The following is a 13,507-nucleotide window of genomic DNA, read 5'->3' on the forward strand; positions in this document are numbered from 1 at the left end:
CCCCCCCCCCCCCCCGCCCCCAGTAGCACTTGAGGCTGACCTGGGCCAAAGGCCATCCTGTGCTGGTAATTAAGGGCTCATGACCAAGACGACCAGCACGGGAGCGGGGAGTCTGGGGTACAACGAGGAGGCTTCAAGCTGGTTAACTGGTGAGTACACCTCCGCATGGTGTATTTACTGGCTGGACTTTGGGTCAAAGAGAATAATAATTGGAGCAGCGGCAAGGACGTCATGTGGGTGTCACTCTTTACCCCAGGCAAAGTACTGTCCTGCCTGTCGCCTGATTTGCTCTTGAGCCCCACCTCCCCAGACCTGCCTGAGAGCGGACCCAAGTCCCTAGGACGCTTCTACCTCTGGGTGATTTAGACAAACGACTGTGATTTCTCCAGACTAGATTAAACGCCACCGAACCCCGAAAGGTTCAACATCTTACTGTGTGTTCTGTAGTTTGATACTTTATGTAGAAGACCATTTTATTTAGTCCTTTCAGCAACCATGTGAGGAAACTATTGTTGGCCCCGTTTTACAGAGCAGGACGTGGGGGCTCCTTGATCTTACTCACTTGCCAGGGCCCCAGAGCAAGGAAGGCCATGAGGCAGGTTTCAAATCTGGGTTTGGTTGACTCCAAAAACCCATACTCCTGCTACTCTTGTGCATGCTGGAGGGAGTTTTTCTGGGTCAGTGACCTGAAAAAAGGTAGGGCTGTTTGCCAAATTTTATTGAGGGACCCAGAAGAGAAGTGTGCCCCCGGCTCTGTGGATTCCACTCCATGACATGTGAGGTGCGCTGCCGAGGGCGTGTGTTCTGTTTACACACACAGGGAAGCAAAATTTTTTTTTCTTTAACATGTGCTTCGTTTTCCATAGAATTCTTTTTCTGACAGCTACTCTCTTTCCAACGCTTAGAGCACCATATGCTCTTTAGAAGGGAGTAAAGGTTTCAGCAAAGCAAAGTTTTTGGCTGCCCCGCCTCTTTGCAGTTCAAATATCATTCAAAACATCTGCTCCTATTTTGTTTGCCTTTTGGAGAAAATCAAGGGTAAATACAAGATAAATAAGAAGCAAAATTCTTTCTGCTGANCCCCAAAGCCCAGTGCCTGGCCATCTGAAAAGATTTTGTTTGTTTAAACCTTGCTGGAATGAGAGAAAACCCATACAAACACCCGTGATGAAGATTCAGCTAATAAAAAACCAAAAGGTTCAGAGGTGAGCTCTTACACAGTGTGGTGCCAGTGCCTTCCCGTGGGCTCTGAACAGTTTTTGAAAACCAAGCCCTGGGTTGGGGACACCGTTTACAAGATCCTGACAAAGTTTCCACCGATTAACAAAGTTGAGAGTTTATTCTGGAACTCTGCCTGGAGGGAGAGAAAAAAAACAGCCAAAAGCAAGGGAAAAAAACCATCTTTGTGGACCAGTGACACTCGTGGGTGTTCGGCCGCCCAGGTGGGCAGCCACCCCTTCAGGCAAGTGTGCTGCGATGGCAACCCGAGCCCTTTCTCAGAAGAGGCAGCAGTGTTGAACAAGAGAATTCCGCCATGGGAGTCTTGTTATGTATTCTCTCGTTCACTTACTTTTTTTTTTTAAGTGGCTCTTTTTTGGTGTGTGGTAAAATTTACATGTAACGAAATGCCCATCTTAAGTATACATTCGGGGAGTTCCAACGAAGGCCAACACCTGTGTACCTCAAACCCTTGTGAAGATAGACAACCCGCTGTCCTCTCAGGGACAAGTGCTGTTCCGACATGGGGAGTGTGTGTGTGTGTGTGTGTGTGTGTGAGATCTGTTTTCCTGTGGATGGTTACTTGGCTATTTGCAGTTTTTGTCCACATAAAGCTGTACGCGTCTTTTTGCGGATACATGTGTTCTTCTGAGTAAACGCCTGTGTGCACGATTGTTGAGTCGTCGTCGAGGAAGGTAAATGTTCAGCTTTATAAGAAACTGCCAGGTTTCTCTCCGGGATGGTTGTCCCACTTTCTGCCTCCACTGTCAACACGAGAGCATGTCCTCGTTGCTGTTAGATTTAGCAATGGCATCTCGCGTAGGTTTTAATTTGCATTCTCTTACGACTAACGACACTGAGCCCTTCACGTGCTTTCTGGCCATTTGAGTATCTTCCTGGGTGACTGTTCAGACTTTGTACTCACTTCATTGTTGTGTTGCGGGTGTTCTTTACCTGTATTCATGTAGTATGCAAATATGCGAAAGAGACCCTCTCCACAGGGCATCGAGCCCCAGATACTTGCTCTCTTTGCCTGTATTTCCCCTCACAATGATGCTGGGGGTCCTTCTTCCTTAAGTGCTGGATTCCCAGGGCCTAGGCTGGCTCCTGGCAGATAGCAGGGGCTCGTTTACACGAGCAACTGCTGAGAGCGCCAGTGAGTAAACCGATGCACTGACTTCAGGGCCTGATACCCAGACACAACTTCCTTGAATAAAAAGCAGTGATTAACAAGGAAACAGAGAAAAAGGAAATGTTCTTGTCATCCTTGAGCTATAAATTACACTTGGCACAAAGGACTCAGGATCCCTTCAGGGGATTTGTTCAGCCAGGGGGAATACTGCTAGAATATCTCCTGATCTCATCTAATTTGACCTCATTTATGAAGCTTCTGGTGCTTCTTGGGTTCCGACTGAAGGATGATCAACGCGTCTAGCCTCAGAAGGTTTATGTAGCTTCACCCAGCTGATCCGCCTGGGCCTTCGGCACCTTCCTTTTGGCTCCCTCGGACCCTGGCCATGCCTGTCTGGGCGCCTCTGCTGGGCTCCGTGCCTCCCTGGGTGGCCCAGCCTCGCTGGAGTGCGCCGCCTTCCTGAGCCCCCAACGGCCAGCAAGGGGCTCCTTCCCCCTGCTCTTGAAGCATTTTCCTGGCCGTACCCCAGCTGGCTCCAGCCCCTCCCCCTGTGGGTATCCACTCCCTAGTCATCGTCAGCATCGTTTGTGCAGGGAACTTGGCCTTTTACAGAGTATGTTCACACCCATTATCTCGTGTAAGCCCCCAAACAGTCCTAGCTGTATTCCCCTTCTTGTTTTGTTTTTTCCCCAAATAAGGTGCCATAAAGAAGTGATATAATTTGCTCCAGAATATAAAATGGTCCACATGTGGCCCAGAGTTTTCTCTGGGTCTTGCTCAAAGACTATCCATGCCTTTTTTTTTCTTTTCTTTCTTTCTTTTCTTTTTTTTTTTTTTTAGCTGTGGTGGATTTACGTGTGTGGTGCTTAAAAGGCTCCATAGATTTTTACAGTTCAGAGACTTGGATTCCATCTGTCATCAGAAATTCAGTTACCACACCAAAGACATATAGGAGTTGTTGCCAACCTTTTTATTTAACCACCATGATGGGTTCTCCACACCCCCTGGCCCCCACCCGGGAATCACACGCTATTTGAAAAATGTCCACCAGCAACTGTACTTATTGGCTTGTGTTACCATTTTTATTCATCAGACTCATAGCATCCAGAGTTTAGGATCGGGATCAGATAATCTGTGCCCTCACTGGCTGATTTTATTGCAGCCAAAATAAAGATATCCGAGATTTGCATTAACCTCCAAGACTGATAACTGGCCCATTTCTATTTCTGCAGGGCTTTCTGAAAGATTAAAAGTTTACACACTGACCCTTGGGAAAGTGGAAACAGAGTAGAGCTTGAGAAAAAGTAGCGCCGTGCGCCGTACCTCGCTCAGGGACTGTGCTTGGGAGACATGTCTGGGTGGGACCGAGATGGTGTCCCTGACTCGGCGCTTTGCTCTGCGATCGGTGCCTCTCCCTGGCTCCGCAGAGAGTGGGGCTCACCCAGCCCGTCCCCAGGACGGGTGGTTTCCCGTCGGCCTCCATAGCATCTGGTTGAGAGCGTGAGCTTATGGAGACAATGACGTTCCCTTAACCGTTACCCTAAGGTGTACATTTTTAAATGTCATGGAACCGAAACTTGTACAGCACGTCAATAATTCTCTCATTCAGATGATACTTTCCAAGGGTCATGGTGGGCATTCTAAAGGCAGTGTCTTTTTCTGATTTAGCAGAGTTAATAAATGTCACTCTGTGGGCCAATCATTAAGGAGGGGTTTCAGTTAGATATGACTATTACTGTCATCTGTTATTATTTCTGTATCCATATGTACATGGATATGGATATGGATGCTTATGGTATTATATGTATACATATCATATACACATTGTATTATTATGTGTATTATATGTAGATGTGTACTTATTGTATTTTATGTATACATATTGTATTATTTTATTCACACAGTCTTGGGCGTGGTCTTGTTTTGTAGGAGAGCCAGCAGAAGTCCACCAATGTCGTCTATCAGGCCCACCACGTGAGCAGGAACAAGCGAGGGCAGGTGGTTGGGACGAGGGGTGGATTCCGAGGATGCACGGTGTGGCTGACAGGTATGCCTTGCTGATACTTTTTTAATTGAAAACCGATGTGTGACATACAATTCTAAGGAACTAAGTGTAACATATGACATGTTTGTTTCAACATTGAGACGAGGTGGGGAGTGGTGGTAAAAAGCCTGGCCGTCAGCCCTACCTCTGCCATCCTTGGGAAGAAAGCCCAAGATGGAGGCACAGGGCTTCTCTCGTTTTTGGTTCTCTCCTCTTTGGCAGGAAGGGGGCAAGCTGATGATAGCACCCCCTTTCGGCTCGAGAGGATCCCGTAATTCTCATGCTCGTGCCTCAACCCATTTACCGGCCTTACAATGGAGCTTTCCTAACTCGACAGCATTTGGCTGTCTGTAAGGTTTGGGGTGTTTAGAGATATTCTTTATTGTTTTCTGATGTTTTGATGTTGTAGAGGACTATTTCAGTTAATTTTAAAAAACTGAAAGCATAAGGATCTGCACAAGAAGGAAAAGCAGTGATTTCCACTTAGCTGAGGATTGCCCCTTGTAAATGGAAATAATTCACTCCCCTGGGGGTGACCAAATGAATCCTTTTTCCTGTGTTTCCTCCCAATGTCCCAGCTAAGACTTAGTGACAGGACAGGAATTAGTCTGGGGCTGTTCTCTTAAGACTCTGAGCACAAGGTAGAGGAAGCTGGTCCCTGGGAGCCGGAGTCTGGCGTAGCCCTCACTCAAAAGGAAATACCATAGACGGGGTAATCCAGATAGATGCAAAGATGTCCACCCAGGTTCTGAGATCAGCTGCGTGCTACCGCCTGCTAACAAAGGCCAATTTAGTGGGGCGCCTGGCTGGCTCAGTCGGTTAAGCAACCGCCTCTTGATTGCACCTCAGGTCATGATCTCGCAGTCATGAGATCGGGCTCCAGCGCTCAGTGCAGAGTCTGCTTGTCTCTCTCTCTCTCTCCCTCTGCCCCTGCTTGCTCTCTCTCTCTCTCAAATAAATAAATAGGTCTTAAAGCAAACAAACAAACAAACAAACAAACTCCAACCTGAAGGGACTGCCGAAGAGTGTGGCGGGCACCTACCTTACCCCTTCCCGTGCAAGGAATTCCTGTATGACCCAAGTCATTCCTGTTCCTGTCTCCATCAGCCGCCTCCTTCTTCCTCAAGGTTTTATCTGGTGCCTGAGGCACATGCCTTTGGTCTCCTGATTTCATTCATCCGTGGTGCAACACCTTTCTCCAGCTGGCGGGCTGGGGAGGGACAGTGGACGAGGTGCTTGCTGGATTCCAAAAGGCAGCGGTCGCCTGTCATGAATCCTGTCGGGATGTCCCCCCAACTCCGTCTAAGACACAAGCTTTGTGGCAGTAGATAAAACAGCTGCCTTCCAGACACTTCCTGCTTGTTATGTGTTTGCCGTCATGTGTTTGTGCAATTTCTGTACTGGGACATACGCAGAGTCTGCTCTCTGTAATGTGGAACAGCCTTAAAAACAAGAGATAAGTGGTAGAAGAGGAAAAAGACCCTAAAAGGTGGACTTCCCCTGTCTTTTCTTACTCATTAAAAAACCCCCAAAAACCAAAAACCATCTTTTCGCAATGTATTCTGCTTGTGTTACAGAGGTAGGCTAGTGAGCGGGCGACCAAGAGAAACCAAATACTTCAAATCCAGAGACTTGCTTGGAGCCCCAGCTCCACTTACGTTAACCGTGTGACTTTGGACAAGCCAACTAAGCTGGCTCAGCCTCTGTCTTCTTATTTGTAAAAGGAGATAAGGATGGAGCCTGCCCCTGGGGATGGAGGTGGGACTAAATGAAGTCAAGCGTGTATGCAAGCGCAGGGCCTGGCCCGGAGAAAATAAGCTCTCAGGAAGTGTGATTCTTGTGACCTCAGTGCATTAGAATAAATATGCCAGCAATCTAGTTTAATCCAGTTACTGTGGTTTAGTTCTTAGTCTTGAGACCTGAGGCAAAATTGAAAGAAATTTCTATTATTTCCCTCATTTTCCAATGTGAGAGAACTTGCCGGAGATTCGGGAGTCCTGATTCTTCTGGCCCACGCTGGACACAACTCTAAGAGGAGTTTATCACCTAAGTCCCTATTTGAATGAAACTGAGTTATGTGAGTAATACAATAGTGTCCTCAACAATGATTTACAAAGATGGCACATTCCTCATGGAGCCATTGCTTCTCATGATTCTCTGCGAGGGCCAAGGGCATGACTTGAAAACATAACTAACACTGTGGAAACTGTTTGCCTTTCGTATATCACCGTTCTTTCCAAGTTGGTTTTTTTTTTTAAGTTTGTTTTTTTTGTAATCTGTGCACTCAACATGGGGTTCAAACTCATGACCCCCAGATCAAGAGTCACGCTCCACCGACTGAGCCAGCCGGGAGCCCCTCTTTCCAAGTCTTTATTCCCCTCTGTCCTTCATCCCTGCTTTTCTCTTACCTTTTTTGTGTTTTCCCTCCTTCCTCCTGCCATCTTCTCCATGTTAAGCTCTTGACCTTCTTTTCTTCCCCCTAACTTTTCCTCTCCCATGCCTGGGTACTCCCCAACTGTGCTACATTTCTCAGGTCCAGAGATCTTTAGGACAACTGGATTTTTGGAGTGTTCCCTTTCTCCTCATAATTTCCCTCAGATAGAAATCCTATAGTCCTGCCAGTGCGCTTTGAAACCATGGTAGAAGGCACATGGTACCTCTGTTCTCATGGAAAGGCTCCAGACACCGAAGAGTGTAGGGCAGCTCTAAACACATCTCTAGCCCAGCTCGGGATGACTGTCTTCATGTTTTGAGAGTCATTTTGGAAAAATATTAAAGCCAAAGGAGTCTGTTGTCAAATGGTTGTCTGGCAGCCTTCGTAGGAGAGGTGGGCCTCCCAGTCTCCAGAGCTGGCTGTCCCCTCCACTCCAGCTGATTGCTGGCAGGAGGGGACATGAGAACATGGCCACAGGTCTTCTGACTTTTTTCTAAGAGAAGCCAGAGTCTGGATTTGTATGCACAGTGTTCTCATCTTTAAAGCATGCTGCAGGCAAAATAGAACACACCAAGAACCATGTATAACCCCCCAGGTCCCCCCACTTATGAACCCCACTTGCTTTGAAATGCCATACATAATTCTAATAGGGGACAGATGGTTATTTCAACGTCTGGAAGAAATCCAAGTACTTGACTTGTAAACTGTGCTTTTCCTAGATTATAGTGGTTTTCATTTGAGGTCAAATGATTATAATGAACAGGTCTCTCTGGTGCTGGAAAAACCACAATCAGTTTTGCTCTGGAAGAGTACCTGGTCTCTCACGCCATCCCGTGCTACTCCCTCGATGGGGACAATGTGCGTCACGGCCTTAACAAAAACCTTGGATTCTCCCCCGGGGACAGAGAAGAAAATATCCGCCGGATTGCCGAGGTGGCCAAGCTGTTCGCTGATGCCGGGCTGGTCTGCATCACCAGCTTCATTTCTCCTTTCGCAAAGGTAAAAGGGTTGGGGGGCGCACACGGTGCTGGAAAAGGAGTCGCCAGAGGGGAGGGCACCAAGGACTGTCGTAGTTTCAGGTTCCCCCGCCTCTTCTTCTCTTGCTCCCTCATTTCCTCTACTTAATTTTGGTTTTGTCAAGAGAGGTCCTTCATTTCCAGGTGGCTGGGCAGCAGCTGACAGACACCCTTCCACACTCACCTTCTGGCCAGAGCTGAACGGAAGGAAAAATTAAACAAGTAAAAGTCGAAAGCCCTGTAATCTCACGTCTCCGAAAAGTCAGAAAGCCTCGTTTGCTAAAGGAAGCGGCAGTTCCTTGCCAAAGCGTCAGCTCATGTGTGTTTCATGTTGAAATCGCTGAGCAAGAGGGACAGTCTTCTTGTTTTAAAACAGGAAATTTCTGGGAGCTACAAATAAGATGCTACATGCTTTGAAATGCATTACACTGAATGAAATGCTCCCATGTGGCCAGTCCTGTCCTTCAGCAGAGATTTCTTTTCTGTGGTTTTCTCTGAGAGCCCTTGAAAGAGCTGTGTTCACCCGAGGGAAATGTCTGGACTTTCTCTGAAGGACCGGTTTCCTGCCATCTCTGCAGGGCACACACGCCAGTGTTAACCCAACGCTGTCAGGCACCGGGGCCCACATCATTCCATGAGGAATTCCATCGCGAGACCTCCTGTTCACCTTCTCGAATTTTTTTTTTGTTGTTTTTTGGGTTTTTTTAAAGATTTTATTTATTTGACGGAGCACAAGCAGGGGGAGCAGCAGGCAGGGGAGAGGGAGAAGCAGACTCCCCGCCGAGCAGGGAGCCCGATGCGGGGCTGGATCCCAGGACCCCAGGATCATGACCTGAGCCAAAGGCAGACGCTTAACGACTGAGCCACCCAGGCACCCCTTGAATGTGGTTGTTTTTTTTTTCCAGGATCGTGAGAATGCCCGCAAAATCCACGACTCGGCAGGACTGCCATTCTTTGAAATATTTGTGGATGCACCTCTGAACATCTGTGAGAGTAGAGACGTGAAAGGCCTCTACAAACGTGCCCGCGCCGGGGAGATCAAGGGTAAGAGAGCCAGCCCGGCCGCCCCTTTGCCAGTTCCTTCCGCTCTCGAGCCTTTGCGCTCTGTCCCCAGACATCTGTCTGAAGTCTCAAAAACTGTTTTCCGAAATTGCATCTAGCACACACAGCTCTTTACCGAACCACAGTATATTCAATACATCCACGGGCTTGTTAACATGTGGGCTGGTGTTTTTCCAGAACTGTCACCTCGGCCGTGAGCGGTAAAGTTCAGGTCCCCGAAATGGGTGTGTATCCCCGAGTGTGTCTGAGGGAGAGTGTTCAGAGTTTTTTCTTCTTATCTTCCTTTTGGATTCTAATCAGCTGCAGGCTTGGACTTAGCCACATTTTGTTGATAATTTGGGGGCTCTCTGTATTGAAAATACAGCTTGGTAAATATATATATGTATGTGTATAGATATGTATATGTATATATCTATTTCCCTATGGCTAGAGGTCAGGGACAGCTGATGACCTTCTCTGGTCTAGTCTAAATTCTCAGTGTAATGCATTATTCCAACCAGGGTCACGCCTACTGTTTAGAAAGACTGTCCATTGGCGCCGATGTGATTCTCGCCCTCCTGCCTTTGCAGGGTTCACGGGTATTGACTCTGATTATGAGAAACCCGAAACCCCCGAGCGTGTGCTGAAAACTAACTTGTCCTCAGTGAGTGACTGTGTCCAGCAGGTGGTGGAGCTCCTGCAAGAGCAGGTGGGTGGACTGGGCCGCCTTTTTTCTTTTTTTTTTTTAAGTCTCATAAAGTCACGAAAGGTCGTTTATTGACCAAAGCATTCTTTTTACAGTTTTCATTTCAAAGCGTTACCAATTCTGCTTCCTTTCAGAACATTGTACCCCACACTGTCATGAAAGGCATCCATGAACTCTTCGTGCCAGAAAACAAACTTGACCAGGTCCGGGCTGAGGCCGAAGCTCTCCCTTCGTTAGAAATTACCAAGGTAAGATGGCGTGGGCTGGCCCCAGGAGAGTTGGTCCTCATAGCCGTCATTATAATCCATTTACAGTCACTCTGGATGATAAGGAAGGTGTGGATAAGGGAAATGCAATGTCCATAAAGAAAAACACTTCATCTTTGCCTTTTTTTTTTTTTTTTAACCTCTTCCCAAGCAGATCTCTCACCGAGGGCTGCCACAGGGTAGCTGGGCAGCGTGGGGCAGAGGCAGGCTGGGCAGGCTGGGCAGACTGCGCAGGTAACTTCTGTTCTGTAGAGCACAGCCTCACGTAGTCGTCATGCTGTCTTCAGTAATGCCAAAGTGCAGGCGTTGGGCGATATTGATTTGTTGGCGGCTGCTGAGAAAAGTTTGTCCAGAATGCAAGTAAAAAAAAAAAAAATGCATGTGTTTTTTTGGACAATCAAGAAGGAATTTGGAGAAAACAAAGAGCCACCCTGATCTAAAGTGATATGAATCTTTTCCTACCTTGCAAATCCCATTCTTTCCTAACGAGGCAGAGTCCAGCCTAAGGAGAAGGTGTAGACCCTTTGGCTACATTGATTTTACTGCCTGGAACATGTGGGCTGCAGCCCCACCAAGTGCACTTTTGGCTTTTTATGGGTCAGTATTATTGGTCCATACCAGCTGATCAGATCTTCATTGGTAACTTGTTATCCGTTAAAACCTTGGACGTGTTTGTAAGAGGCTAAGTTGGGAGCCTGTTGCAGCTCATTCATACCTGAAGAACTCACGGCAAGTTTATAAGCAGAACCCCCTGACCGTACAAAAGAAATCCTGAGTACTGCAGTGCTCCAGGCACATGAGAAGTACAGAATTATAACTACAGTGTGGAATGATAGTGCCAATAGCAAAGTGGGCTGCACGGTACAAAAGAACTTCAAATAATCTAATAATTGTTTTGGTCCTAGGGATGGTGGGAAAGGTCAGAAGAGCAGTGACCCATGCTTCGGGGTTTAAAGGATGAATAGGAATTTCAGGTGGGGAGGAGAATAGGCCTGGGAGGAGGTGGAAATCTCTACATCAGCCCAATGGGCCAGAGCTTGAAGGGCTTTTAGTATCATGCTAAGAATTTTGGACTTTTTTAGTCCATGATTTGCCAATTTCAATCAATTACCTAGTACATTTGGCAAAAATATGTAGCCCAACCAGAATTTTTGTAGGAAAAAAAAGGAAAGCATGAACAGCGAATGTTAACGCAGTTGCCCATCATGAGACTATCTGCACCTCAAGTTTAGATCCCCGCTCTCCAGTAGGAAGGTTCTAGACTGCAGCTTATCTGGCTCCTGGATTGTAGGTCGGCAGTAAAATGGAACACTTAACACGTAAACGGTCCTGCCTTCCTTCTCCAGAGAGAGATCAAGAACGGCCTGCCCTGGGGCCGGATGGCTGGGAAACCGAGCTTATGGGAACGTTCACCTGCTTTTGTGTTTTGCAGCTGGATCTTCAGTGGGTCCAAGTTTTGAGCGAAGGCTGGGCCACTCCCCTCAAAGGTTTCATGCGAGAGAAGGAATACTTGCAGGCCATCCACTTTGACACCCTGCTGGATGGTACGTGCTCTCGTTTGTTTCTTACTCATTGTTGTTAAGCAGTCCATGCTCAGGAATCTTCACAGGAGCAAGACGTGTTCATTCTTGGTATTAGTGCTTGGTTCAGACCTCTTACTCTGGAGATAGTTAGATGATTTATGGTGTCTAATTCTATTATGTATAAATTCCATTTTTAGGATTTTTTTGGGGGGGTTATCCTTAAAGGATTATTGACTATTCAAAAGTAAGGAACTGAAAAAATGAAGGTTTTACTTGCACGCAAAGCCAAGAGAAGGCTCAGTGTGTTTCGCCCCACTTGCCCCGATACTCAGCGTAGAGGGCGATCAGCAGCCCTGGTGCCGGCTGCTGGGACCATCGCGGGGCAGCCGGACGGTAAGGGGCGCCTTCACTCCCTGGCACTCGGGTTGCCGTGCTGAATAGCATGATGCAGCCGCTTTCCCCACTGGTTGCTGAAGTGTCTCTCTCCGTGCCCTTGCATGAGCCACAAGAGGCTGGCTGCATCCTCCGAACTGTCTCGGGGCAGCACTAAGTCCGCCTTCTGGGCACAGGCCGGATGACTTTAGACAGCTGATCTGGTCCAGGTCGGAAGCATGTGTTATTCAGAAAACTTCCAGCCCCTTCTGTGATCATTTCCTTCCCAGAACTGCCTGAGCCTGTCAAATAGAACTTATCTGTTTCCAGCCCCTGAGGATGGCTGCTAGTGGGAGGGGCGGGCGTGGGGGGGACACACCGAGTCTGTGACACTGAGCAGGGCTCCAGACCTTTCAGGAAGAAAGATCAGGTCAGACAGTCTTTCTTGGGAAAAGGTGTTTGTGGCCTGGGCTTGTGAGTCTGCTTGGGGGATAGAATAACATTCCAGAATACCACTGGTTCCCTTATGGCTCGCCTTCGAGATAATAACCAGATGGATACAGCACTTGTCCACGCGCAGAGCACTTTCTCAGGCATGATTTCCTTCAATCACTCAACTATGATGACCCCCTTTACAGACGAGGGAGCTGATCCCTGCCTCAGTGCTTTGCCCGAGTTCATGCCACTGGTCCAAGACCAGGGACCAGAATCTCCTGACTTCTGGCCCAGTGCTTTCCCTACCAGGCTGCTCTCCCGGCGTCTGTTCTGTTAGAAGTTAGAAGTCCAGGAAGTCTGTCCAAGGAAGGCTGGCACTTACTTTGATGTTTTAATTCTAACACGTACGGGTCACAGTCTGCAGCAAGTAAATGTCAGTAGACGCTGTGGCCAACCGCGGGCAGGAGGTTGACCCTGAGAATCCATACGGGAGCTGCGGCTGAATGACAAGTGACCCACATGGGAAGTGAGGACTCTGTTAGAGACACAGCGCTGTCACCTGTGACGAGGCCTTGTTCCATAAAGAAAAGTACCAGGGGCGCTGGGTGTGCTGTGGAAGTCAGTGTTGATGGACGTCAGGGGTCCCTCCCTCGGCATCTAGGACTTCAGGGTGGGGAGACAAAAACCACCCTAGAGTGGGCAGAAATCCTTTGTGGTGTAAAAGGGGGCATTTTCCTGGGTCGAGAGTTCTTAGCTTTTGATTGACTCTCAAAGGAGTCTGTGATCCAGAAAGACGCAGGGCAGCACACGCTGTAATAAGCTATCCGGAGAGTTTAGGCAAGTCTCTCTCCCTTCCTCTCACACCCTTTCAATTTCATTTTATGATGTTCTACAATTTGTCAAACACGTCAATTTTCTTTTTCTTATTTGGTCCTCACTACACAGGGTGGACGAAGCCCTTGTTACAGCCCTCCCTGCCCAGCCCAGCAGCACGCAGCCGAGGGAGGTCACTTCCCATTAGTACTGGATTCCCTCTCGCTCCCGATTCCTACCTGCTCATCCAGAAATCCCGATTCTTCTGAAAACCTGCACCCAAGCGCTTGCGGGGGTTCTCGGGTGGGGGGGTGTTTCCTGTGCCCCCGAGTCCGGCCCGCGGCCGTGTGCCCCTTGCCATGTGTCTGCACACGGCTGTCTGCACCCACGGAGGTACAGCTCCTGCCTCTTCACTCCAGGCACTAACGTCCCCGGACCCGCAGGGCTGTGGCAGCTCACAGACTCTCAGGTGGGAAGGCCGACGTCCCCTTGCTCTGGGCTAAGCCC

General features: G+C 48.2%; 1 protein-coding gene across 2 annotated transcripts in view; it reads left to right on the forward strand.

Annotated features, from left to right (window-relative positions):
- The window catches only part of PAPSS2 (3'-phosphoadenosine 5'-phosphosulfate synthase 2), a 69,016-nt gene that overhangs the window by 37,248 nt on the left and 18,261 nt on the right, over positions 1 to 13,507 (forward strand). The window contains exons 2-7 of one of the 2 annotated variants that reach the window (XM_040624690.1): positions 4,280 to 4,397; positions 7,592 to 7,827; positions 8,750 to 8,888; positions 9,407 to 9,594; positions 9,726 to 9,839; positions 11,290 to 11,401. In XM_040624690.1, coding sequence (XP_040480624.1) covers positions 4,280 to 4,397; positions 7,592 to 7,827; positions 8,750 to 8,888; positions 9,407 to 9,594; positions 9,726 to 9,839; positions 11,290 to 11,401 — 907 coding nt within the window. The remainder of the gene's footprint in view (positions 1 to 4,279; positions 4,398 to 7,591; positions 7,828 to 8,749; positions 8,889 to 9,406; positions 9,595 to 9,725; positions 9,840 to 11,289; positions 11,402 to 13,507) is intronic. The other variant, XM_040624691.1, reaches the window with a different exon arrangement.

The sequence above is a fragment of the Ursus maritimus genome, unplaced genomic scaffold (assembly GCF_017311325.1).
Source record: "Ursus maritimus isolate PB19 unplaced genomic scaffold, ASM1731132v1 scaffold_7, whole genome shotgun sequence".
Lineage (NCBI taxonomy): Eukaryota > Metazoa > Chordata > Mammalia > Carnivora > Ursidae > Ursus > Ursus maritimus.